The 23,915-nt window shown below is 51.5% G+C and overlaps 3 protein-coding genes across 3 annotated transcripts; 2 read left to right on the plus strand and 1 right to left on the minus strand.

Annotated features, from left to right (window-relative positions):
• Positions 1 to 329: 329 nt before the first annotated feature.
• LOC126001277 (28S ribosomal protein S18b, mitochondrial-like) lies at positions 330 to 1,367 on the plus strand. The gene has a single exon (XM_049768512.1). It carries the CDS (start codon positions 330 to 332, stop codon positions 1,104 to 1,106), a length of 777 nt encoding a protein of 258 aa, XP_049624469.1. The 3' UTR covers positions 1,107 to 1,367.
• A 4,987-nt stretch (positions 1,368 to 6,354) lies between these two features.
• Positions 6,355 to 13,256, minus strand: C2H16orf89 (chromosome 2 C16orf89 homolog). Its single transcript, XM_049768879.1, has 8 exons — positions 13,038 to 13,256; positions 11,439 to 11,588; positions 10,563 to 10,713; positions 10,000 to 10,117; positions 9,317 to 9,452; positions 8,024 to 8,128; positions 6,864 to 6,947; positions 6,355 to 6,479 (listed from the first exon to the last, which is right to left on the minus strand). The coding sequence occupies exons 1-8, from the start codon at positions 13,228 to 13,230 to the stop codon at positions 6,355 to 6,357; spliced, it is 1,062 nt and encodes a 353-aa protein (XP_049624836.1). The 5' UTR covers positions 13,231 to 13,256.
• A 1,715-nt stretch (positions 13,257 to 14,971) lies between these two features.
• On the plus strand, positions 14,972 to 23,901 carry ALG1 (ALG1 chitobiosyldiphosphodolichol beta-mannosyltransferase). Its single transcript, XM_049768475.1, has 13 exons — positions 14,972 to 15,205; positions 15,677 to 15,754; positions 15,879 to 15,982; positions 17,280 to 17,428; positions 17,889 to 17,978; positions 18,183 to 18,293; positions 19,529 to 19,650; positions 19,733 to 19,771; positions 19,957 to 20,016; positions 21,012 to 21,122; positions 21,940 to 22,054; positions 22,832 to 22,907; positions 23,643 to 23,901. The coding sequence occupies exons 1-13, from the start codon at positions 14,986 to 14,988 to the stop codon at positions 23,772 to 23,774; spliced, it is 1,407 nt and encodes a 468-aa protein (XP_049624432.1). The 5' UTR covers positions 14,972 to 14,985; the 3' UTR covers positions 23,775 to 23,901.
• Positions 23,902 to 23,915: the final 14 nt, after the last annotated feature.

Below are 23,915 nucleotides of genomic sequence, written 5' to 3' on the forward strand. Positions count from 1 at the left end.
GGGAAGAAGGGCCTCTAGGCCGACACTCTCTCCTCGCGCCACCCCGGGGAGTTCTACTCACCCCGAGTCCCCCGATGCCTCCCCGAGGAGGCTGAGCAGCGCGAGGAGTAAGCGAAGCCAGAGACCTATGGAGGCCGCCATGTTGGATGCGGACGTCCTGTCACGTGGGCGCGCCCCCACGTGACTCATCAGGCCCCAGGCCCCAGGCCCAGCTCGCAGGTTGGCCGCGGTGGGTGAGGCTCTTCTGATTGCTTAGTGGAGAGGAGCCGGGTAACATTGTATTTAATTCGAGACACTCAGGTCGGTTAAGAATAGGAAGAGAGGTCAAGATGGCGGCCTCCATGTTGAGTAGGCAACTGAGCCGCCTTTCTGTTATTTCGCCCTTCAAAGGGACCTACGGAGTTCAGGTTACCCACAAGAATCTCTGTACCAAAGCCCCTCCTGAGGAAGATACTTCACATGAGGTTCCCATTTCCCCTTATCAAGATGAACCCTGGAAATACCTGGATTCAGAAGAATACCAGGAACGCTATGGATCTAATCCAGTATGGGCCAACTACCGACGCAACCACAAAGGTGGAATACCTCAACAGAGGACCCGAAAGATGTGTATTCGAAAAAATAAGGTTGCTGGGAACCCTTGCCCCATCTGCAGGGATCACAAGCTGCACGTCGACTTTAGGAACGTGAAGCTCTTGGAACAATTCATCTGCGCCCACACTGGTATCATTTTCCATGCTCCTTATACAGGAGTCTGTATGAAGCAACACAAGAAGTTGACGCAGGCCATCCAGAAAGCCAGAGATCATGGTCTCCTCAGTTACCACATTCCTCAGGTTGAACCCCGGGACCTTGACTTCAGTACCTCTCATGGAGCTGTTAGTACTACTCCACCAGCACCCGCACTGGTTTCAGGTGACCCTTGGTACCCTTGGTATGCCTGGACACAGCCACCAGAGAGAGAGCTGTCCCGCCTTCGTCGGCTCTATCAGGGTCATCTCCGAGAGGAGAGTGGGCCCCCTCCTGAGAAAATGCCACAGTTGCCTGTCACACCCTCAGCTGAAGCTTCTACCCCTGAGCAGACAAGTTCCCAAAGTACTCCTTAAGCACAATAAAGTGAAAAGCAAGCCTACATGGTTAGGAGATCATGACTACAAATTCCTTGATGAAAATCACTCTGCAAAGTTGTGTTTGTGACTGTCACCTCTTGGCCAGAAAAAGTAAATGATTGTTAGTGAAAGGGAAAAATACACTGGGATGGAGGGAGAGAGCACAGATGTGTGGGAACCCCCAATTCTGATACGTTGTAAATAGATGGTCTAAATAAACACTTGGAGCATGTCATACTGTAAAAAAAAAAAAAAAAAAAAAGAATAGGAAGAGAGGGCCCGGAGAGATAGCACAGCGGCGTTTGCCTTGCAAGCAGCCGATCCAGGACCAAAGGTGGTTGGTTCGAATCCCAGTATCCCATATGGTCCCCCGTGCCTGCCAGGAGCTATTTCTGAGCAGACAGCCAGGAGTAACTTACCCCTGAGCACCGCACTGCCGGGTGTGGCCCCCCCAAAAAAAAGAGTAGGAAGAGAGGGGCCCGAGAGAAGCATGGAGGTAGGGCATTTGCCTTGCATGCAGAAGGATGATGGTTCGAATCCTGACGTCCCATATGATCCCCTGAGCCTGCCAGGAGCTGATGGGTGTGACACATAAACCAAAAACAAACAAACAAACAAACAAATAAATAAAGGAATAGGAAGAGACCAGTGCAACATTCCCACCACCCAGACCTCCCATTTCCCTCCACCCACACCCTCTGCCTGTATTTTGAGTCAGTCATTCTACTTCTCTCACTCATTAACATTGTCATGGTTGTTGTTAGTGTTCTAACTGCACTGGTGAAGGGGAAGTGGGGTTCTTTTTTGTGACTGAAACCCAATTACAGCCAAGTTTGTAATCACGGTGTTTAAATAAAGATTAGAAAATAAAGAATAGGAAGAGACAAAAATTGAATTTTTTGTTTTGTTTTGTTTTGTTTTTTTGTTTTTTGAGTCACACCCGGCAGCGCTCAGGGTTACTCCTGACTCTTCGCTCAGAAATCGCTCCTGGCAGGCTCGGGGGATCTTATGGGATGCTGGGATTCAAACCACCGTCCTTCTGCATGCAAGGCAAACACCCTACCTCCATGCTATCGCTCCAGCCCCATGAATTCTTTTTTTTTTAATTGATTCTTTCACTTAAGGTTTGGGTTGCCAGTTTAACTTTACACATTTACTTTTTGTTTGTTTGTTTGTTTGTTTTTGGCCCACACCCGAAGGTGCGCAAGGTATTTACTCTTGGCTCTGCACTCAGGGATAACTTTTGGCAGAGTTTGATGGAACCACAGTGCAATGAAAGTGACCCACCTCGGCTGGAGAGATAGCACAGCGATAGAGCGTTTTCCTTGCTTGCAGCCGACCCAGGAGGGACCCGGTTCGATTTCTGGCATCCCATAGGGTCCCCCAGCCTGCCAGAGGCGATTTCTGAGTGCAGAAGCCAGGTGTAACCCTTGAGCATCGCTGAGTGTGGCCCTCAAAACAATCAATCAATCAATTAAGTTAAAAAAATAAAGAACTTGACCCACCGATTGTCTAGCGCTTAGGCTCCAAATACACACATTTGTTTCTTCAGCATTTGCCACCACGTGCAGACGTCATACTCCATCATGTCAGTAGCTACATATCCTTTAGACTGAGGACATTTTCTTACTCCGCTGAGGCACTTGGCTTACTCAGATGGAATTCTAACCAAGGGGCATTGGCCTTTATTTATTTGTTAGTGGGACCACAGTCTGCAGTGTTCTGGTTATTTCTGGTTTTATGGTTCACACCCGGTGACGCTCAGGGGTTACTCCTGGCTATGCGTTCAGAAATCGCTCCTGGCTTGGGGACCACATGGGACGCTGGAGTAGGATTGAACTGCGGTCTGTCCTAGGCTAATGCTTGCAAGGCTGACACCTTATCTCTAGCACCACTGTTCCTGCCCTCTGGTTATTTCTGGCTCTTTGCTCAGGACTGACCCAGGGGCCACCTGGTGGTGCTCTTGGGCCCATAACTGGTACCAGGGATCCTCAGAATCTGGGTCTGTGGGCAGCTCCTGTGTTATTTCTCCAGCCTTCTACTCTAATGTTTATATTTAATATTTCCTCACTGGTAGATACCATCCAGCTGGGCCCCAACATGGAACAGTCACATCATTACTATGCCATTTTTAGGCTAGAAAACAAAGTAATTCTGGGACTAGTGTAAGATGAAAATTGGTGTTGAAGGAGCTGGAGAGATAGCATGGAGGTAAGGCATTTGCCTTCATGCAGAAGGTCGGTGGTTTGAATCCCAGCATCCCATATGGTCCCCTGAGCCTGCCAGGAGCGATTTTTGAGCATAGAGCCAGGAGTAACCTCTGAGTGCTGGCCGGGTATGATCCAAAAACAAAACAAACAAACAAACAAAAAAAAAAACAAAAAAAAAGAAAGAAAAAAAAAAGAAATTTGGTGTTGGGGAGTAGAAAGAGAGCTCAAAGGGCTGGTGTGCATGTGCTTGGGTTCTATTTCTGGCACTGCATATGGTCCCCTGAGCACTGCCAGGAATGACACCTGAAGCACCAAGCAGGCAAAAAGCCCTGTGCAACTACCAGGTGCTGGGAAGTTTGGGTTTAGGCTGGAGGTCACAGGTAATGATGCCAGAGTTCAGAGACCTGGGAACATGGTGAGAGTAAAGGTGCTGGAACTGTGAGGCGAACTGAGGCCACAGCTCTGCATGAGTTCAGAGCCAAGGTCACTGAGGAATTGGAGAAGGATTAGTGTGGTGCTGAGAGCATCTTGTGTCCCCCAGCTCTAGTGGGGAAATATCCTTCACGAAAGGGAAGGGGGTGAATATGAACGGCGAAGGAAATAATATTGAAGAAAACTATGACCACACACGAAGTATGGGGACAGCACGTTTCTGGCAGACATGTGACAAGTTTATTCTTCCAGGTTGGGTGTGTATATATAGGGCAAATCCACAGTAGGCATGAAACAGTAGGCATGAAAGGAATTTCCATGTTGACAAACGCAGGGGTTCAAGAAAAATAGAAACATTAACAGTAGGGCCTGTTGGTATTTACATGACAAAATGACAGGCTAGGCTGGGTTAGGCTGGTTTTTTTTTTTTTTTTTTATAATAAAAGAGGAAAAACTTATTTGACTGCTATTTGGGGCCTGGACCCGGATGGCAGTCTCTGTAGGCTAGCAGTGAAGGTAGAAACTCTGTTTACTACTTAGAAGCTGAAGCCAGAATAGCAGGTTTTGCAAGCTAGCTGGCTGACTTGGCTTTAAGATGTAAATACCGCTGGCAGAGAGGAAGCTAGTCTTAGTAATCATTGGTGCTGGGATTTCTCTGGGCAAAAGAGTTTGATTGAGGCCATATTTCGGTCTGTGATTTTACAAGGGAGAAAATAGGCCAATTAAATATGAAAGAAATGTAATGTCAGTACCATGGCATGAATCTTAGAAATATTGCCAGTAATCCACATAGGGGCAAAAACATCCACAAATGTTTGCTGGACAAATATTTTTGTTTGTTTGTTTGTGGTTTTTGGGTCACACCCGGCAGTGTTCAGGGGTTATTCCTGGCTCCAGGCTCAGAAATTGCTCCTGGCAGGCACGACACCAGGATTCGAACCGATGACCTCCTGCATGAAAGGCAAACGCCTTACCTCCATGCTATCTCTCCGGCCCCTGTTTGTTTGTTTGTTTTGTTTTTGGGTCACATCTGCAGCACTCAGGGGTTACTTCTGGCTCTACACTCAGAAATCGCTCCTGGTAGGCTCGGGGGACCATATGGGATGCAGGGATTCGAACCACTGTCCTTTTGCATGCAAGGGAAATGCCTTATCCCTAAGCTATCTCTCTGAGCCTGACAAATATTTCTTGGGATGAATAAGCTCTCCATATCAGGGGGTTCAAAACACTCGACTGCCAGGCCTGCTGTTTTCCCCTAAAAGCCTTATGCATGGTGTGACAGTGTAGAGAAGAGCAAATTGTGTTGGCGTGGTGGGGATTATCAGGCTGAAACTGGATGCCCACAGGGCTCCAGGAAGCCAGTGTGGATCCCAGCCTCAGTGAAAGGGGAAATCACCCCCAGTTTGATGTCCTGTTTGGAACCCGCCATTAGCCGTGAGTTGGACACGTGTAGGGAAGTTGTGCAATGATGCTAGAGAAGGTGTGATGACTTGGGAGAGCTCAGCAGATCCATGGTTTTCTGGGTCTGGGTGGGGATATTGCTAGCCTGTCGCTGACAGCAGACTGGCTTGTGAGCGCCCTCTTCAGCTTGGATCCTGCAGATGCAGCCTTTGTGGTCTCTTGGCCTTGTCATGCAGTTGACAGGCCCCAAGGTGCTCTCAGTAACATGATTCTGGGACAGAGCTAGTACCTTAGTGGTTCCTGCTGAGACATGTGAGCAAGTCAACACCTGATTACTTGATAGATGGAGGGAAGAAGGACTTTCTTTTTTTCCCCTTTCCTTTGCAGTGCCAGGCACAGAGCCCAGAGCTCACCCGTGCCAAACAAGTGCTTTATGAACCAGCCACATCCGGGTGTTGTGTGTGTTTTTTTTTTTTTTTTTTTTTTGAAAGTGACTTAAAGCTCAGGTTTCTCTGGAGTCAGTCCCTCCCAGATTTAAGCCCTTTCAGAATCATGACTGTCAAGTCTGAAAACTAATCCGCCCCAAATTCAGAAAGGGAGAAGGAAGGGCTTAATCCCCCCCTAATCCCCCCAAGGTTGATGGAGTTTCTTTAGGACTTGTCTTAGAAGCCCTTTCTGGGTGATGTGGAAGAAAATCCTTGAGACATCCAGAATGCCAGCTGGTTGTTAGTTAAGCTTTGTCTGCTGGACCCTCTCTGTAGAGCAAATTAAGTGCACACATGGGTTTTTGGATGGCTCAAGCTCTCAACCTGTCCCCATGGCCTGACCACCCCAGGGTTCCAGGCAGCAGCAGAGAAGATCAGATCTGCATGTGCAGGGAACTCCAGCCACTGGGGAATATGTAGATGACCTTCTTCCATTACTCAGCTGGGCAGAGGACACGGAGGGCACCTTAACAGATTTCCATAGGAAAATTGTCCTCCAGGATATCTGGAGTCTAGGTCCCACTTTGAAGCAGAGCAAGATGAGCGACTTAAGCTCTGGGGCATCAGTTTATTCATCATTTTCCACTGGATCTCCCTGTTCCCCTTCACTCAATCCCACCAAGGGAACAAGGGTCTGCATCTCTGCTCATGGGGCCTCCTCCTCGGGGTGGAGCTGGGCTTAAGGACAGAGGAACTGTGGCTGTTCTGCATAGCTTCTCAGTAGTCTTGGGTCGCTGTCCTTGGGTCTAGCCCCCCTAACTCTTGGGGATGGTCCACCAGGGCATAGAGGAAGCCCCCCAGGGCCGAGACGGCCACAGCTGTGTTGTGTGAGGAGCAGCCATCTGTGGAGAAAATGGAAAAGATGGGGCTGGCTCAGGGACCCCACCAACTCCCTCAGACCCTGAAGGATAGTGTCTGGTTGCTGTCCTTGTACTGTGGGGAGGGAGACTGAGGTCCAGTGACCCTCTCCACCTAGAGGGACCCCTAAACCTGCCTAGAAGTTTTTCCCCCCAAACAAGCTCTCAGATCTGACAATAGCCCCCAGACCCAGGACTCAATGCTGCTTGGTTTCCACTTTACAGACGAGGAAACTGAGACCTCAAAGTGGCACCATTTTTCTGATTCTCTCCCTGGCATCTGGAGTCTTATAAACCCCTGTGGCTGATGGGGTACCAGCACTCCCACCAGATCCCTTTTCACCAGCATATCCATCTCCCTCCCATCACCTGAGAATTGTTTGTCTCGCCGTTTCACTCTTCTCCGAAAATGGTGCTGGGTCTGGCTGTGCTGGGGGTCAGGCCCCTCTTCATCTGTGGGGAGAGTGGATGGTGCCTTGCACCACCCCAGCCCCCTTAAACCCCCCTTGCAGCCGCACTCTGCTCCATCTGCTGGCACTTGTCAGATCATGGCTTCCCTTGCCTCACTTGCTGGGGAGAGCACAGCATTGTGGGCATGTGCCTAGCATGGGCCAGACCCGAGTTTGAACCCTAGGTGAAGTCCTGGGAGCCCCAGAAACACAGGGAGTGATCGAGGGGATCTCCAACATCCTCTGGGTATTTTCACTGATTGACCAAGAATCACTGGTGGGGCCCCTAGGCCTGAGCATCGTTTGAGTCCCCCAAATGCTGCAGTTTCCTCAGCCCATTGTCAGCCTGGGAACTTTCATTCTACACATTGGTATTTCTTTTTTTGGTGGGAGGAACCTGGCGGTGCTCAGGGATCCCTCCTGGTCCTATGCTCAGGTATCATTCCTGGCAAGCACCTTTCCTGCTGTACTATCACTCTGGCCCCTATATGCCCCTCTGCTTTCTTTAGGTGCCACCGATAGTCCAGGAGCCTCACAGGCCCACATGCTCTGAGCCCGAGCCTCTGGTCCAACTCACTTCAGAGTGGTTTTCCCCTCCTGCAGAACTTGGGGGCTGCCTCCAGCAGACACTGGCCTAGTGGGTGCAGGGGGCCTTGCAATGCTCTCCCACCCAGGAAGGCAGTTGTATAGCTCAGTCCTTCCAGGCCCAGTGGGATCCTGCACAGAGAAGTACCATGCTCACCATCAGCCTCTCTCTCTGCCCGGCTTTGGGGTCACCTGCCTCTCACCCTTCTGCCCCAGATTCCAGTGCTGGAAGGAGGGGGCTCCTCAGGCACTACTCAAGGTTGGCATAGGTTAGAGAATGCAGGTGGGGGGCACGTCTTCCCAAACCGTCTCCTACCCTGCACAGTCTGAGCTCCCCAGAGCCATAAGCCTATTCTGCATGTGCATGTATGCTGTGCATGTGTGTACATGTGACTGTGCTGCTTGGTTCTCTGCATGGGCATTGTAGCACCTCCATTCTCCCCCCCCCCCATCCTCTCTGTATCCTTCACTGTCTGTCAGCCCGGAACAGCTCACCAGGCAATCCGAAGCATCCTTCCTGTGCCTTCTGCCAGCTGAGAATGGCCCGAAGCCACCTGGGCTTGTAGAAGTCCAGGAAGCCGCTGATCCCGCAGAACATGACTGGAAACAAAGGCAGGTGTAACCTCCAAAGGCAGGAGGATTCTTTCTCCCCAACCCCGGGACTAGGCTTTCTTTCTTTTCTTTCTTTCCTTCCTTCCTTCCTTCCTTCCTTCCTTCCTTCCTTCCTTCCTTCCTTCCTTCCTTCCTTCCTTCCTTCCTTCCTTCCTTCCTTCCTTCCTTCCTCCCTCCCTCCCTCCCTCCCTCCCTCCCTCCCTCCCTCCCTCCCTCCCTCCCTCCCTCCCTCCCTCCCTTCTTCTTTCTTTCTTTCTTTCTTTCTTTCTTTCTTTCTTTCTTTCTTTCTTTCTTTCTTTCTTTCTTTCTTTCTTTCTTTCTTTCTTTCTTTCTTTCTTTCTTTCTTTCTTCTTTCTTTCTTTCTTTCTTCTTCTTTCTCTTTTTGGTTGTTGGGCCACACCCGGCAGTGCTCAGGGGTTACTCATGGCTATCTGCTCAGAAATAGCTCCTCCTGGCAGGCACGGTGGACCATATGGGATGCCAGGATTCGAACCAACAAGCTTAGGTCCTGGGTTGGCTGCTTGCAAGGCAAACGCCGTTGTGCTATCTCTCCGGCCCGGTACTAGGCTTTCTGAAGGCTCTGCCTGAGCTAGGGGTTCCCAGACAAGAGTTGGGTCAGTGGTGGGATCTGAAAACCCAGACCAAGCAGGGTCCCCTCAGAACCCTCTCTTCTCTTTTAGACAGGTGGGTTTGTCTGTCTGTAGGCAGGCTAGTCATCCAGAACTGTCATAGCGGCTGTTTTGGGGGTGACCAGCGGATCACTAATGTCCAGTTAACTTTGAGGGTTTCTTTGGGGGTCACACCCAGCAGGGTTACTCAGGGGTTATTGGCTCTCCTTTCAGAAATCGTTCCTGGCTGGCTCAGGGGACCATATGTGGTGCCAGGATTTGAACCACCATCCATCCTACATTGCCTTCATGCAAGGCAAATGCCCTGCTGCTGTGCTATCTCTCTGGCCCTAAGTTTGTGTTTTGAGCCAACAGAGTCTAAAATGCCCCGTGTTGGTATAGCCTGAACAGTGCCCAGTGCACCCAAACACTACCATGTATTCCTGGTGGATCTGCAGTTCAGGTTTAACTGGGCTCCAAGTCCTTTTAGTTGCTAAGACTGGCACCCCTGCTGTTGTGCCCTGGGATGGGACACCTTGCTGTCTGCCCCTGGAGAAGAAGTGCTCACTATTTTCACAGAAGATGTCCCAGGCGATGTAGGGGTAACCCCCAGCCTCCACCCTGCGGTTCAGATACAGCATGTTGGCACAGAAGCGGTCCATGTAGTGCTGGCTCTGGTCCAGCAGCCCCTCTGTGCACCCCATCTGCAAACACGGGGTACAAAGCACTCAGGGGGGCTCAGGTAACAGCTCTCAGGGGCTGCAAGTTCTGAGTGTTTCCTACATTTCTTCCTAGCTGCCCGCCCAGCCTCCCTCACCTGCAGAGCACCCCGCATGCAGCAACATAAGAGCTTCCTCCTCTAGCTGAGCTAAAGTCCCCCTTCCTTAGGGGCTCATTGTGGCTCCAGATAACAGAGGTGCGCTCTGCAGCAGTCAGCTACTTTCTGGAGCTCACCAGCCCCAGATTGAACAGGTGATAGGAAAAGCCTTGGAGACTCTTGGCAAAGTGTCAGAGCTATTTTCTTTTCTTTTCTATCTTGCATGAAACAGACCAGGACTAAATCTTTGGCACCCAAAATACACCCCCCACCCCAGCTCTGCCAGGGATCACTCCTGAGCACAGAGTCAAGGGGTAAGCCCTAGGCCCTGAACCCAGCCTCCTTTTGGTCCAGGTTTAACTTGGAGGAGGAAAGCAAGTCCTCTCCTGATGCCAGCCTCGTGCACCCCGCACCTCGCACCCCACATCACTCACCATCCTGGCAAAAAGGAAGAAGAGCAGCTGGTGGGACAGGCCATAGCCCAGGCAGCCCGGCTTGGTCATGAGTGAGTCGCAAAAGCCGGAGAGTGCGCAGGGTCCGCTGCTGTTTATCCTGGGAATGGGGTCCAGGCGGGATCCAAACGGGGCCCTTCCAGGGCTGGCTCCCTCCTCCATTCCCCACTGAGCAAATGCAACCAGGAGGCACAGGTGCCATTGTCTCCCCTAAGTCCCACCCCAACATTGCAAAGGCAGTTGGGGAGGCGCCAGGGTCTGTGGTACCATAGAAACTCCAGGACTGATTCTCCCAACAGTGCGGAAGTGGGATTTAGGGGGTACCTAGTCTTTGACAGAGAGAAACACTCTGGGGTCTGGGGGTGGGAAATGGAGATATTAGACCCTGACAGAGAGAAACACTCTGGGGTACATGGAATGCAGGGGTGGAATTTTAAATTTAGCTAGTTTCCAACACAGAGAAGTACTGTGTATGGGTAGATTTGGGGGTACCTAGTCCTGACAGAAAGAAACATTCTGGGGTACGGGGGTGGGATGGTGCATACCCGGTCCCCAGCAGCTGCACCAGGCACATGTCGCTGTGCTCTTCTGAGAACGAGTCTTCCATCTCAAAAGTGGGGTACACCAGGGAGGCATTGGTGTGAGCCCAGATGCGTGGGAGCTTCCAGAACCCGGGCAGAATGGTGGGCTGGAAGTCTGGCAGAGAAGGGGCTTATGGGAGGCTGCACCCTGCCCCTTGGCCCTGGGGAAACTGTCCTTCCCTATAGCAGTTTCTGCATCTGTACGAGGAGTTGAGGGCCCTGGGCTGCTACCAGGGGTGCTCTTGCAGTGCTGGCTTGACTTGTGAGGTGCTATTAGGGATACCCAAATAATTCTGGGGATCAAACTCAGGGCCTCCCCTCACCCATTTTAATTTAGTTTGCTTGTTTGGGGCCACACTCGACGATGCTCAGGTCTCCTACTCTGCACTCAGGTATACTCAAGGCAGTGCTCTGGGGATCATATGGCATACCAGGTATTGAACCTGGGTCGACTTGTGCAAGGCCAGAGCAGTACCCACTGTCCTATCCTATCTCTCTGACTCCCCATTTTACTTTTTTAAACTCACACCATATTGAGGATAGACTCTGGGAAAACCCTCTGCAGCCCCAGGACCCTGAGAGGTCAAGAGTTTTGAGCTTGTGGCTGGGTGAGCCTGGAGTGTCCTCCAGACACCTGACCTCCAGACCTGACACTGACTTCTGTCTGGTATCAGGGGAGACTCAGAGTATTTGGGGACCTGCCCAGACAGGCATCCTTGCAGGCCTAGAGTGAAGCTCCCTCAGCTGCTGTGAGCAGGTTACATGAACATAGTCGGGGGTGAGGGGCCTGCTTCAGTGTTCCCCTCCCCTGCCTGGGTTGGGGCGTCCCCCCACTCCTACCTCTCAGGTACTGGGCATCACTGCGCTCCAGGTGGATGGTGACCTCATGCAGAAGGCCTGCCAGCTTCGCTGCCAGCTGCTCCACGCGCAGGCTCAGTGGCCGGGTCTTGGGGTCCCGCGCCCATTTCTCCTGGATGCCTTTGAGTTGTACTGGGGCATGGTTGGGGGCGAGGGGCCCCAAGTTAGCACTTCCCTACCCGTTTCATATTCCCTCATCAAAAAAATATGGTCGCTCAGGTGAGTGCCAAAACGGTGTTCAGAGGTTCAGACGTGTCCCCAGTTCTAAGCTGATTTGATACTTTATTATGGTCAGAGAAAGTCACTTTATTTCTCTGTGTCTTGGGCTGGATTATGGGGTTCCTAAGCACAATCCAGGGGGTTCAGAGGGTTGTACGTCTGGTTCTTGGGGGAGCGAGACAGCTTCAAAGTCCCCAAGAGCTCAGCAGGACTCAGTCCTGTGTTCTGTCTCCCACCCTGACTGAGCCACAGGTGAGTCTAGACTTCAAGGAAACCAAGGCCCGGGTCTGACCTTCCTTCCTTCCCTCTCTCTCCCTCTCTCTCCTCCCACATGGGGGGAATGCTTCCTGGAGCTGGGGCAGCTGGGAGTCCTCCCCTATCTGGGGTCAGTGTCCATGTGTCTCTCCTAGACAAAGGAACCAGGAGTTGGGCATTGGAATTCCCCGTCTGTATTCTCCCCCTCTAAAGGATGCCATTGTAGTGCTCCCTCCGGGAGTCATGCTGACTTGGACACCAGTGGGGACTAAGAATGTGTCCACCCCACTGGACCCAGGCCCAGCTCTGAACACCCACTGTGAAGGAGAGGAGAGACCCCTGTGGGGCTCAGGTCAGATCTCAGCTAGAGGGAACCATGGCTCCTGCGTGAATGACCAGGAATGCAGAGACACTATCTGGGGCCTGAGCAGGTACATGCTTGACCAGAGTGTTCATGTGTGTGATTGTCTATTTGTGAGCACATCTGTGTGTGGATATGGTATGTGTGTGTGTGTGTGTGTGTGTGTGTGTGTGTGTATATATATATATATATATGTCTATGTATGGGTGTGTGTTAATTTATGGGTGTTATGTATGTGTGTCCCTAAGGGTGTGTGTGAGTGTATATGGGGTGTGTATGTATGTAAGGGGTATGCCTGGTGAGTGTTTTTGTGTTCCTGTTTGCCTTGGCCTGTTTCCAGTGCTCCTCTGGGGAATCTCATATCCCAGAAAGCTGAACAAACACTCAACTCTTCTGGGGATAGGCTGCAGATCTGGAGTCAGTTTTGTCTCAGTTCCACCCCCTGCCCCAGGCATGACCCCTCCCATGGCTCCTCTGCCCATCTGTGGGGGTCAGTGGGCAGGTGGGACCACCATATGGCACTGACTTTTCCTTCCCCAGGAAATCCCACTTGGTCCTTCCCAGGTTCTCTCCAGGTCCTTTACAGCCTGGAGTAATTGATAAGGCACCCCCCCCCACCATCCCCCATCTTTTCCATCTAAGGCATCAAATGGGCACTGGTATGTGGCTGGCCCCATGTTCAGTGCAGGCAAGTGACCCTCTGAAGGTGGTCTCCTGGGGGGTTGTCCTGGGATGGCTGCACCCACCTTCTAGCACCCGGAAGCCAACTACGCCGTCCAGGTTGATTTCTGACAGCCGCTTCTGCAGAAAAGAGGTGGCCCTCTCCAGCGAAGTGAGGATGGTGTCAGCTGTGACGGTGTCTTCCGGAGCCCATGAGGCGGGGCACATTGGTGGCACTGCCAGCAGCCAGAGCAAAGTCAGGAGCCCTAGGCAGGACATGGCTGGTGTGGTTTGAGGCTGCTAGAACTGCCTCAGTTCAGGCCCTCCCCGCCCACTGCCGCCTCCTTTCCCTCCCCTGCAGTGCACAAGCAAGAGGCGGGTTCTGCAGCCCAGAGTGCCAGGGCCAGCGGAGTAAGGACCACCCCAGTGGTGAGGCCAGCCCTGATCACAGCTGCAGAGAAAGGCACCACCCTCTTCTGCCTGTCTCCCAACCCCCAAGCCATAGTTTTCATCAAGATCTGTAGCTAAAGTACAGGAATCCCAGCAAAGCAAAGTTGCTTTGCTAGCAAAAATCCTAGCAAAGCAAAGTTGTTGGAAAATAGGTTTTAGAACCTGGAGTTGACTCAAAAAGGGTTTGTGCACCAGCTTTGTGCACAGGACACAGGTTTGATCCTGCAAACAAAGAACACTGCTGGCATCACTCCAAAACCTCAAACATTGTAAGATGAGAGAATGTTGTAGAGAGTGGGGTCCCACTCTAATAACATTCTGCCCCATGGATCACCACATTGATCTAGTCAGATAATCAATCTTTTTTTTTTTTTTTTTGGTTTTTGGGCCACACCCGTTGACGCTCAGGGGTTACTCCTGGCTATGCGCTCAGAAGTTGCTCCTGGCTTGGGGGACCATATGGGACGCCGGGGGATCGAACCGCGGTCCGTCCAAGGCTAGCGCAGGCAAGGCAGGCACCTTACCTCTTGCGCCACCGCCCGGCCCCATCAATCTTTTCAAATTTAAAAAAGTGGATAATTCCACTTTTCTGCTACTGTGAATAATGCTCATAGCAACCTTAGCTACTAGTTTTCTGTTTAAGAACCTGACTCCAACTGCTACGGCAGCATTTTTCAACCACTGTGCTGCGGCACACTAGTGCTCCATGAGATATTGTCTGGTGTGCAGTGGGAAAAATTTCTATTTCATCCCATAACATGCGGCTTCAGTTCACAAATAGACCAATATAAAATACTTTATTATTTCATAACAAAGTAATTATAAAATGATTTATTTGTGTTTATTTGATTCCCATTCAAGGGAACTTATATACAGTCAATATAGGCAGAGTTAAATTTTTTTAACACTTTTTTTTTTTTTAACATTTTCTTTTCTTTTTTTCTTCATCAATTTTTGGGTCACACCCGGCAGCACTCAGGGGTTACTCCTGGCTCTACGCTCAGAAATCGCTCCTCACAGGCTCGGGGGGACCACATGGGATCCCGGGATTCGAACCACTGACCTTCAGCATGCAAGGTAAACGCCTTACCTCCATGCTATCTCTCCGGCCTCCCCTCTTTTTCTTTTCTTTTTTTTAACATTTTTTTGGGCCACACCCGGCGTTGCTCAGGGGTTACTCCTGGCTGTCTGCTCAGAAATAGCTCCTGGCAGGCACGGGGGACCATATGGGACACCGGGATTCGAACCAACCACCTTTGGTCCTGGATCGGCTGCTTGCAAGGCAAACGCCGCTGTGCTATATCTCCGGGCCCTTTTTAACATTTTCTAATGGTGGTGTGCTTCGTGATTTTTTTCATGGAAAAAAAATTTTTTTTTTTTTTTTGCACAAAAAAGGTTGAAAAACACTGCTCTAGAGATTCTAAATGGCTCCAGCTGGTAGCAGCTTCACTTTCATAACCCTAATTCCGCAGGCACCTGCCCTAGAAGCCAAGCCCCCTTGGCCCCGCCCACCCCGGAGATGCCTTCTGCGGCTGCGCAGAACGCGCTGACCTGATCACGTGACCGTTCTCGGCCTTTTCCAAGATGGCGGCCTCCAGCGTGGCCGTCCCGGCCATGATCCTCTTTCTGCCGCCGCTGCTGCTGCTACTGCTGCTGGTCGCCTGGAAGCGCTCGCGGCGGGGAAACGCGGCGCGGCACGTGGTGGTCGTGGTATTGGGCGACATAGGCCGCAGCCCCCGCATGCAGTATCACGCACTGTCCCTGGCCAAGTGCGGCTTCTCCGTGATCCTCCTAGGTTTCTGCAGTGAGTGCTGCAGGGTGTGAGAGTTAAACTAGTTCTCGCAGCGTCCCACCCTGGAGGGTCCCCCCTTTCTCATTCCTCCCTCGGGCAATGCTTACAGGTTGGGCAAGCCGGGTTCTGGCAGGGACAGTAGTTGCCAGGTCGTGCACAGCTCTATTTGCTGGAGATGGGTGAAGTCATTCATTGCATAGCCCTACAAGATACTCCTAGTAAGTGGGAAGACGGAATGGTATCCACGTATGTGTGACTGGGGTGCCTGCGACGTAGAACTAAGGAAAGCTTGATATGACCCAACCTTCGTGGGTGAATAGTTTTGTGGAATCTGGACCAGGATCCACTCCGTTTTTTCTGGCTACTGAGGAAGAGAGAGTTTTTGGGAAGGTCTTCTTTTCCAAACCCCTCTTCTCTCCAGCTGGGAGATCTTTGACTTTAGATCACCCTTTCTCGTGCCTTAAAAGGGGACATTCTTTTCAGGCTCAAAACCTCGCGATGACCTCTTGCACAATGACAGAATCCAGATTGTGTGTTTGACAGAACTCCAGAGACTCGCAGGTAGGATGCGGTGAACTTCTGTGATTCTTGAGTCTTGCACATGTGTTTGCATTTGGAGATGAGGTGGGTGGGGCTACAAGTTGCTGGAAGCTTCTTGGTAGTGACTGCTTGTTCTGACTTGCAGTTGGGCCCCGCCTTCTCCAGTATGGGGTCAAGGTTGTCTATCAGTCGGTGCATTTGATGTGGAAGTTGATGTGGACAGAGCCAGCTTCCTACATCTTTCTCCAGGTATATGTCTGCTCGTCTTCGTGACAACCACTGCTAACAATTTTCCTGACTTTTCCAAAACCTTTTGATAATGCACATTAGTAGGTAAATTGCATATGTCTGTGTGTGTAAGTTTTGATAACCTGAGTAGGTTTTATGACATTAGTTTTTCTGTCAATGATGCCTGTCCATTCATTTTACTTTTTTCAAAGACATTACAGATGGCCTCACTGTTTATCCTGGGTGTTTGACATGGAAGAATTTACTAATGTCTCACTGAGACCTTAAGAAGTAGGAGCTTCTATTATCTACATTCTAGGGTCTGGAGACCTGGAACTAGAGAGGATTTATAAGCAGCTCTTTGAGACACCTAAAAGTGTAAAGGGCAGGAATGGAGTCAGGTAGTCAGGTGCTGGGGTTTTCTCACTTTCTTCCCTTTACCATTTTTTTTTTTTTTTTTTTTTTTGGTTTTTGGGCCACACCCTGTGACGCTCAGGGGTTACTCCTGGCTATGCGCTCAGAAGTTGCTCCTGGCAACATATGGGGACCATATGGGACGCCGGGGGATCGAACCGCGGTCCGTCCTAGGCTAGCGCAGGCAAGGCAGGCACCTTACCTCCAGCGCCACCGCCCGGCCCCCCCTTTACCATTTTTTAACATACAGAGACACATTGAATCCTGATATAAGTAAGTGTTCTTTTTTTTTTTTTTTTGGTTTTTGGTTTTTGGGCCACACCCGTTTGACGCTCAGGGGTTACTCCTGGCTATGTGCTCAGAAATCGCCCCTGGCTTGGGGGGACCATATGGGACGTCGGGGGATCGAACCGCGGTCCTTCCTTGGCTAGCGCTTGCAAGGCAGACACCTTACCTCCAGCGCCACCTACCCGGCCCCTAAGTAAGTGTTCTTAATGTATTGATTTCGAGGGTGGAATGACAGCAGTGAGGGCTTGCATGCAATAGACCCAGGTTCAATCCTGAGCATCCTGTACAGTCATCTGATTACTGACAGTGGTGATTTCTGAGTGCAGAGCAAGGAGTAAACCCTGAACAATGCTGGGTGTGTGGCCCTAAAACAAAAACAAACAAAAACAGCAAGGTATTTAAATTTAGTCTGGTCTGAGTGTACACTTACATTCTGATGATTTTAGACTCTCCAGGCTGGTTCATTTTGTTTATTTTTTTCTGCAGTTTTGGTGAGAAGGGCTTACTGAAGAGAAGGGTCTGTAAAAACCAGTTGGTTCTCCACGTATGTGGTGCTTTTTTGCTGGTCTACCACAGTGTAGCCTCCCTTCTCTTCACACAAATCTTTCTTTTCCAGAACCCCCCGGGCCTGCCAGCCATTGCTGTTTGTCTGTTTGTGGGCTGTGTCTGTGGGAGCAAGCTTGTCATCGACTGGCACAACTATGGCTACTCCATCATGGGTCTGGTTCATGGCCCTCACCACCCTCTTGTTCTCCTGGCCAAGTGGTGAGCATGGGGGGTTAGGGTGCAGCTGAGGCTGACTCCAAATCCTAATGGGAAGAAGGGATGCCCTGTGTACTTTGAGAAATCTTAGAGAACTCTTGACATTGACAGAGCCAGAGTTGCCCCATCCCGCTTTCTCTGCATGAGAGTGAACAGTTAGCCGTGATTCATCTACGGCAGTTGGGACCTGAGTGGCTTACACTCTGCTCACTGTGCACCTAGCTTTTGAGCTCCCTTTGCAGCATGTGGTGCTCAAGCAGACCTCAGCCACAACTGGTCCTTGTGCTGTGGGGCCGTGAGTCCCACTCAGATCTTCTGCCTCCATGGAGACATGCAGAGTATACCCTGAGGAGCTAGTGCAGGAACATAGTGTAGGGCACTCTGGGGTGTGCAAACTCGGTGTGTTTGCCTCCAAGTGTGGGGCCCTCCAAGATGTAGGACTGATTGGGATATATCTTTGCAGGTATGAGAAGGTCTGCGGGCGCCTATCCCACTTGAATCTATGTGTGACCAATGCTATGCGCGAAGACCTGGCAGAGAACTGGGCCATCAGGTAGGGTGGGGTGGAGATTTAGCCACTGGATTGGGGATGCTGGGGAAAGCGGGGATGCAGACCTGGCCCCTCCAGATCTGCATCTGTAGTCATCAGTTACTCCCCAAGGCTTGGCCTCCTCAGTACCCTCTCTGCGTTTCTCATACCCTGCTAGGCCCTCCCTGCCCAGGGCCTCTTTGCAACCCCCATGGTCTCCCACTATAGAGCTGTGACCGTCTATGACAAGCCAGCCTCATTCTTCAGAGAGACACCCTTGGACCTACAGCACCTGCTCTTCATGAAGTTGGGCCGCACCTACCCTGCTTTCCGGGCCCCGTAGGTATCCTGGCCATGATGCCTATGGGCACCCTTGCTATGCCAGGCAAATCCCCTCCTTACTGCACTCCTGACACCCCACTCCTCATCTTTGACTGTTGTTCTCTCAGACACTCATGTTCATTCTCACACTGTCTCATTCTCATACATTCTCATATTCATTTTTTTCATATTCTCTCTTACTCTCACTCTCTCATTCTCATGCTCTCTTACACTCTTTATATTTTCTCTCACACAATGACACTTTCTCACACTGTCATTCTCACACCCACACATTTTCTCACTCACACACTTACATTGTCTCTCACACTCACTGTCGTTCTCTCACTTATATTCTTTTTTGGGGGGAGGAACATCTGGCAGTGCTCAGGGGTTACTCCTGGCTCTGCACTCAGAAATCACTCCTGGCAGGCTTAGGAGACCATATGGGATGCTGAGGATCAAACCTGGTCCATCCTGGGTCACCAGTATGCAAGGCAAATGTCCTACTATTGTGCTATCACACCAGCCCCAAACACACTCACATTCTTTTTTTTTTTTTTTTTTTTTTTTTTTTGGTTTTTGGGCCACACCCGTTTGATGCTCAGGGGTTACTCCTGGCTATGTGCTCAGAAATCGCCCCTGGCTTGGGGGGACCATATGGGACGCCGGGGGATCGAACCGCGGTCCGTTCCTTGGTAGCGCTTACAAGGCAGACACCTTATCTCTAGCGCCACCTTCCCGGCCCCACATTCTTTTTTTTTTTTTTTTTTTTTTTTTGTTTTTGGGCCACACCCGGCGGTGCTCAGGGATTACTCCTGGCTGTCTGCTCAGAAGTAGCTCCTGGCAGGCACGGGGGACCATATGGGACACCGGGATTCGAACCAACCACCTTTGGTCCTGGATCAGCTGCTTGCAAGGCAAACACCGCTGTGCCATCTCTCCGGGCCCACACACTCACATTCTTATATACTCTAACTTTGACCCTCTAAGGGGAAACTTCTGCCCCGGGGTATGATGGTAGCTGCACCAGGGTCACAGGGGACATAGGACCCCCCCCTTTCTCCAGCTGCTCATGTCCCCAGGGGATGGTTGGCAGTGTCTGAAGTGCCCTCTCATGACAGGCCTCTATAGGCTATTTGGTCCTTGTTGGAGTACCTATTGATCCTTGCCTGGTGGGCAGTGGGAGTTTGTGTCACCCTGTCGCTCTGGCTGAGGCGACCTGGAGCTAGCTCATGGCACCCTCTTGTTTCCAGTGCAGGCCCCTCGGACTCACGCATTGAGAGGTCAGCCTTCACGGAGCGGGATATGCAGAGTGGGGTGGTGACATGTTCGAGTGGTCGGCCGGCCTTGCTGGTCAGCAGTACCAGCTGGACAGGTGTGGCCTGGGCGCTGGGTGGGGTTGGTGAGTGGCTCTGCCAGCTGGAAGTGGCACGGGCCTGATCCTGTTTCCCTCCCAGAGGACGAGGACTTCTCCATCCTGCTGACAGCGCTAGAAAGTAGGTGTGTGCTGTGTGTGCTGTCAGGGATGTGGGGGACTCAGTGCTGGAGGTCGAGGTTCTGAGGACCCAAGGGGGTCAGTCAGTGACCAAGACCTAGGGCTGCCTTGGCGAGACCTAGTTTGGGGGAGCCGGACCCCATACACCCACGTGGGTGATGTGATTCTCTTGTGCTTGTTTGACAGAGTATGACCAGCTCCGATGTGATGGAGAACGTCTGCCTGCACTCGTCTGTGTCATCACAGGTACCAGATGACCCCTGACCCCATAGATACAGAGGCTGAAGTGTGTGTTGTGTGCATGTATGTGCATGGTGGGTCACACAGCCTTTTCTATATCTGTCCCATATGTACACTCTTATTTATTTATTTATTTATTTATTTATTTTTTTGTGGTTTTTGGGTCACACCCGGCAGTGCTCAGGGGTTATTCCTGGCTCCAGGCTCAGAAATTGCTCCTGGCAGGCACAGGGGACCATATGGGACGCCGGGATTCGAACCGATGACCTCCTGCATGAAAGGCAAACGCCTTACCTCCATGCTATCTCTCCGGTCCCTATTTTTATTTAAAAATATTTTTTGGGGGACCAGACCTGGATGTATTTGGGAGACTTTGCAGTGCTGAATTTGGGGTTTAACTCATGGCTTCTGTACAAGGCCTACTTTTGCCTTCCCTCAACTGTAGAACTTTCTCTCCTGCCCTTGACCCTTCTGGTTTTATTTATATATTTATTTTTGGTGTTTGGGCCACATATGGTTCAGGGGTTACTCCTGGCTCTGTTTTTAGGGGTCATTTTTTTTTTTTTTTTTGGTTTTTGGGTCACACACAACAGTGCTCAGGGGTTATTCCTGGCTCTGCGCTCAGAAATCACTCCTGGCAGGCTCAGGGGACCATATGAGATGCCAGGATTTGAACTACCGACCTTCTGCATGAAAGGCAAATGCCTTACCTCCATGCTATCTCTCTGGCCCCCTTAGGAGTCATTCTTGGTGGGCTTGGAGACCATATGAGATACCAGGGATGGAACCCGAGTTAGCTGCGTGCAAGGCAAATGACCTCCCCAGTGTGCTATAGTGCCAGCCATTATGGTTTTATTCTTGTTTCTGGGCCACACCTAGCAATGCTCAGGGGTCCATGTGCTGGGTATAAAACCTGGGTTCTGGCCGGCAGAACTTGCTCTTAGGCCTTTGAGCCCTCCTTTACTGTGCATTGGGAATGTGACTCACTTCTTGTCCACCAGGTAAAGGGCCTCTGAAGGAGTTCTACAGTGGCCTCATCAACAAGAAGCACCTGCAACATGTCCAGGTCTGCACCCCATGGCTGGAGGCTGAGGACTACCCCTTGTTGCTGGGTGAGAGTGAGGCAGGTGGCCGTGGGGTGTGGAGGGAGACCACTTGGGCCTGTCATCACCACCTCTTCTAGCCTGAGTCAGTCAGAGGCATGAACTCTAGCCACGGCTCATGCCAGTAACTTCATTACTTACAAAACATTCTGTTCAGTTGGTTTTGGGGCCACACCTGTTGGCGCTCAGGTTATTATTCCTGGCTCTGCACTAAGGAATTACTCCTAGTACGCTTGGGGAACATATGGAATACCTAGATGAACCCTTTCCACTGTGGTATCTCTCCAGCTCTACTTTTAAGACATTCTTATTTTTTTTGGGGGCCACACCCGGCGATGCTCAGGGGTTACTCCTGGCTGTCTGCTCAGAAATAGCTCCTGGCAGGCACGGGGGACCATATGGGACACCAGGATTCGAACCAACCACCTTTGGTCCTGGATCGGCTGCTTGCAAGGCAAAAGCCTCTGTGCTATCTCTCCGTGCCCTTTTAAGACATTCTTATCCCACCAACTAGAAACTCTGAACATTCAATGCAGGCTGGGCAGAGTGCTTGCCTTGCACAAAGCCCACCTGAGTTCTATCTCGGACATCCCATATGGGGGTCTCCTGATCCAGCGCCAGGACTCAGCCCTGAGCTCCACCAATGTGACCCCCAAAACAGAAGTAGAGAAAAATCTGCTGAATGATTGCAGAAGGGTTTTCTGAACAGGGCGGGGCCTGCCTCTGCCTGCCAGCAGCCAGTGGGGCATGGAGTTGGGGGCTCTCACCACAGGCCTGAGTCCAGGGTCCCAGAATGGGTGGTCATGCTGGTGGGCCCTTCCCACAGGATCGGCGGACCTGGGTGTGTGCCTGCACAAGTCCTCCAGTGGCCTGGACCTGCCCATGAAGGTGGTGGACATGTTCGGCTGCTGCCTACCTGTGTGTGCCGTTAAGTTCCGCTGGTAGGAGTGGGTCAGCCCTGGGAGGTTTCTGGGATAGGCTGCAGGGACTTCGAAGTGGGTGTGGCAATCTCCTTGCCTGGTTGTGTGTGTGGGGTCCAGCCCATGCTGTGCTGAGTGCTCCATCCATGCAGGCGAGGGATGGGGTTCAGGGCTGGGGCCCAAGCACCCAGCTCAGGGGACACTCTCAAGATCTAGTGACCCATGCAGTGTAGACCTGAGATGTAAACCACTTAGCCCTAGAGTGAGTGCAGACTACAGAGTATGAAGTTTCATGTCTTCCGGGTCTGCCCAGCGGGGATCTGGGTCTCTACTCTACCTGATGGTGGAGTGTGTCTAGCCACTGGGGTGTGTCTTGGAACAGTGGCGCCGAATGGGGAATACAGAACCTTATGCGAGTCTGGTGGTAGGCTGAGGCTGCTGGTTAGCAGAACTGTCCGTCTGACATGTTGCACCTCCATGTGCCTGTGTGCGTCCGAGCGCTTACCTCTGTGTATTCATATCTGCGTATGATTCTGTGAGCATGTGCATCCTATACACGTCCTGTGTACATGCGTGTTTGTGTGCTCCTGTATGTACATCTTAGTGTCAGCATTACTCTGCAAGACCGGCTACACTGGGCATCACCCAAGTCCCTAGGGATACCTCTCCTCCAGAGATCTGGACTTTCCCTGTGTGCCCCTCCAGGTCTTGTTGATTCCTGGTACTGAGTGTCCTACCCAGACCCAGTGTGGCCAGGGGCCAGGACACACACAAGCATGCATACATATCTCTCTGCAGCTTGCATGAACTTGTGAAACATGAAGAGAATGGCCTGGTGTTTGAGGATGCGGCCCAGCTGGCCACTCAGCTGCAGGTAGAACACCCTGTTGGAGGACTTAGAGGGGACACTGAAGGCCTCAGATCTTGGAGCTGGCTCCCTTGGGGTGCCAGAGCTGGGTGCTGGGAGCCATTTAGCAGTGATTTGTGGACCCAAGGGAGTGAAGTGGGGAGGTGAGTAAAGGTTTCAGGGGGCCAAGGTGATTGTTCCCCTCCGGAAGCCTGGAGTCTGCAGTAATCCAACATTTAAATAAGAAAGGGAGGTTGCATTTTAGGTTTTTAGGTGGTGCTGGTGGGAGTGATTTTCTGGCATGTGGGGTTAGGACTAAACCTGAGCCACCTGCTTGAAGAGCTGTACCACAGCCTGTGGCACTGTGCCCACCCTGGGTGTTGGTTCACCTCGTCCTCTAACCATTGGACTCAAACTAATTACCAGACCCATTGGTCAAAGACATGGGCACACTGGGAGTAGGAAATCTTGGGGAGCAGAGGGCTGGCGGTGGGTTCAGATACTGGAAGCCTGGCTCTGTTCAGCTGGGCTGAAAAAACACATGGTGTTTCCTAGCATGTGGGTAGAACCGAACCAGGCAGAGGTGTGAGGACTGAGAGAGAGGGAGTGAGGGAAGGGCAGAGGGCCTTTGGTGGAAGGGCATGCTTGTAGCCTGCAGACCTGGCCAGGTGGGCAGCAGGGAAGGAGAGATGGAGGCTCTGTTCTTGGAGGGACCTTGGCTGGACAGTGCTGATGGGCTCATTTTTGGTCCTTTCTGTCTAGACGCTGTTCTCGAAATTTCCTGATCCTGCCGGCAAACTAAGCCAGTTCCGGAAGAACCTTCGGAGCTCAAAGATCCTTCGTTGGGATGAGAGCTGGGAGCAGACCGTGCTCCCTCTGGTGGCTGGCACCTGAGTCCAGGTGGTGATGGGTGGAGCCAGGTCCCTGCCCAGTGTCTGCAGACAAGCAGCGCCACCCAGCGGCAGGGATGGGATGGTGGCCTTGGACCTTATGACAATGCTCCCAGTGTTTTCCTCTGTTGGTCCAGGAGCTTCA

Source organism: Suncus etruscus, chromosome 2, assembly GCF_024139225.1.
Source record: "Suncus etruscus isolate mSunEtr1 chromosome 2, mSunEtr1.pri.cur, whole genome shotgun sequence".
In the NCBI taxonomy this organism is placed as follows: Eukaryota; Metazoa; Chordata; class Mammalia; order Eulipotyphla; family Soricidae; genus Suncus; species Suncus etruscus.

What these genes read in the sequence shown, in the direction of transcription:
- LOC126001277 (XM_049768512.1), top strand. Translation starts at nt 330, where the DNA reads ATGGCGGCCTCCATGTTGAGTAGGCAACTGAGCCGCCTTTCTGTTATT.
- C2H16orf89 (XM_049768879.1), bottom strand. Translation starts at nt 13,230, where the DNA reads ATGTCCTGCCTAGGGCTCCTGACTTTGCTCTGGCTGCTGGCAGTGCCA. An exon ending in GGACATCTTCTGTGAAAATA is followed by an intron (nt 8,129 to 9,316) that starts GTGAGCACTTCT and finishes CTTTGTTTCCAG; the next exon opens with TCATGTTCTGCGGGATCAGC. An exon ending in GCGAGACAAACAATTCTCAG is followed by an intron (nt 6,480 to 6,863) that starts GTGATGGGAGGG and finishes TTTTCTCCACAG; the next exon opens with ATGGCTGCTCCTCACACAAC.
- ALG1 (XM_049768475.1), top strand. Translation starts at nt 14,986, where the DNA reads ATGGCGGCCTCCAGCGTGGCCGTCCCGGCCATGATCCTCTTTCTGCCG. An exon ending in CTTCCTACATCTTTCTCCAG is followed by an intron (nt 15,983 to 17,279) that starts GTATATGTCTGC and finishes TTTCTTTTCCAG; the next exon opens with AACCCCCCGGGCCTGCCAGC. An exon ending in CTTGTTCTCCTGGCCAAGTG is followed by an intron (nt 17,429 to 17,888) that starts GTGAGCATGGGG and finishes ATATCTTTGCAG; the next exon opens with GTATGAGAAGGTCTGCGGGC.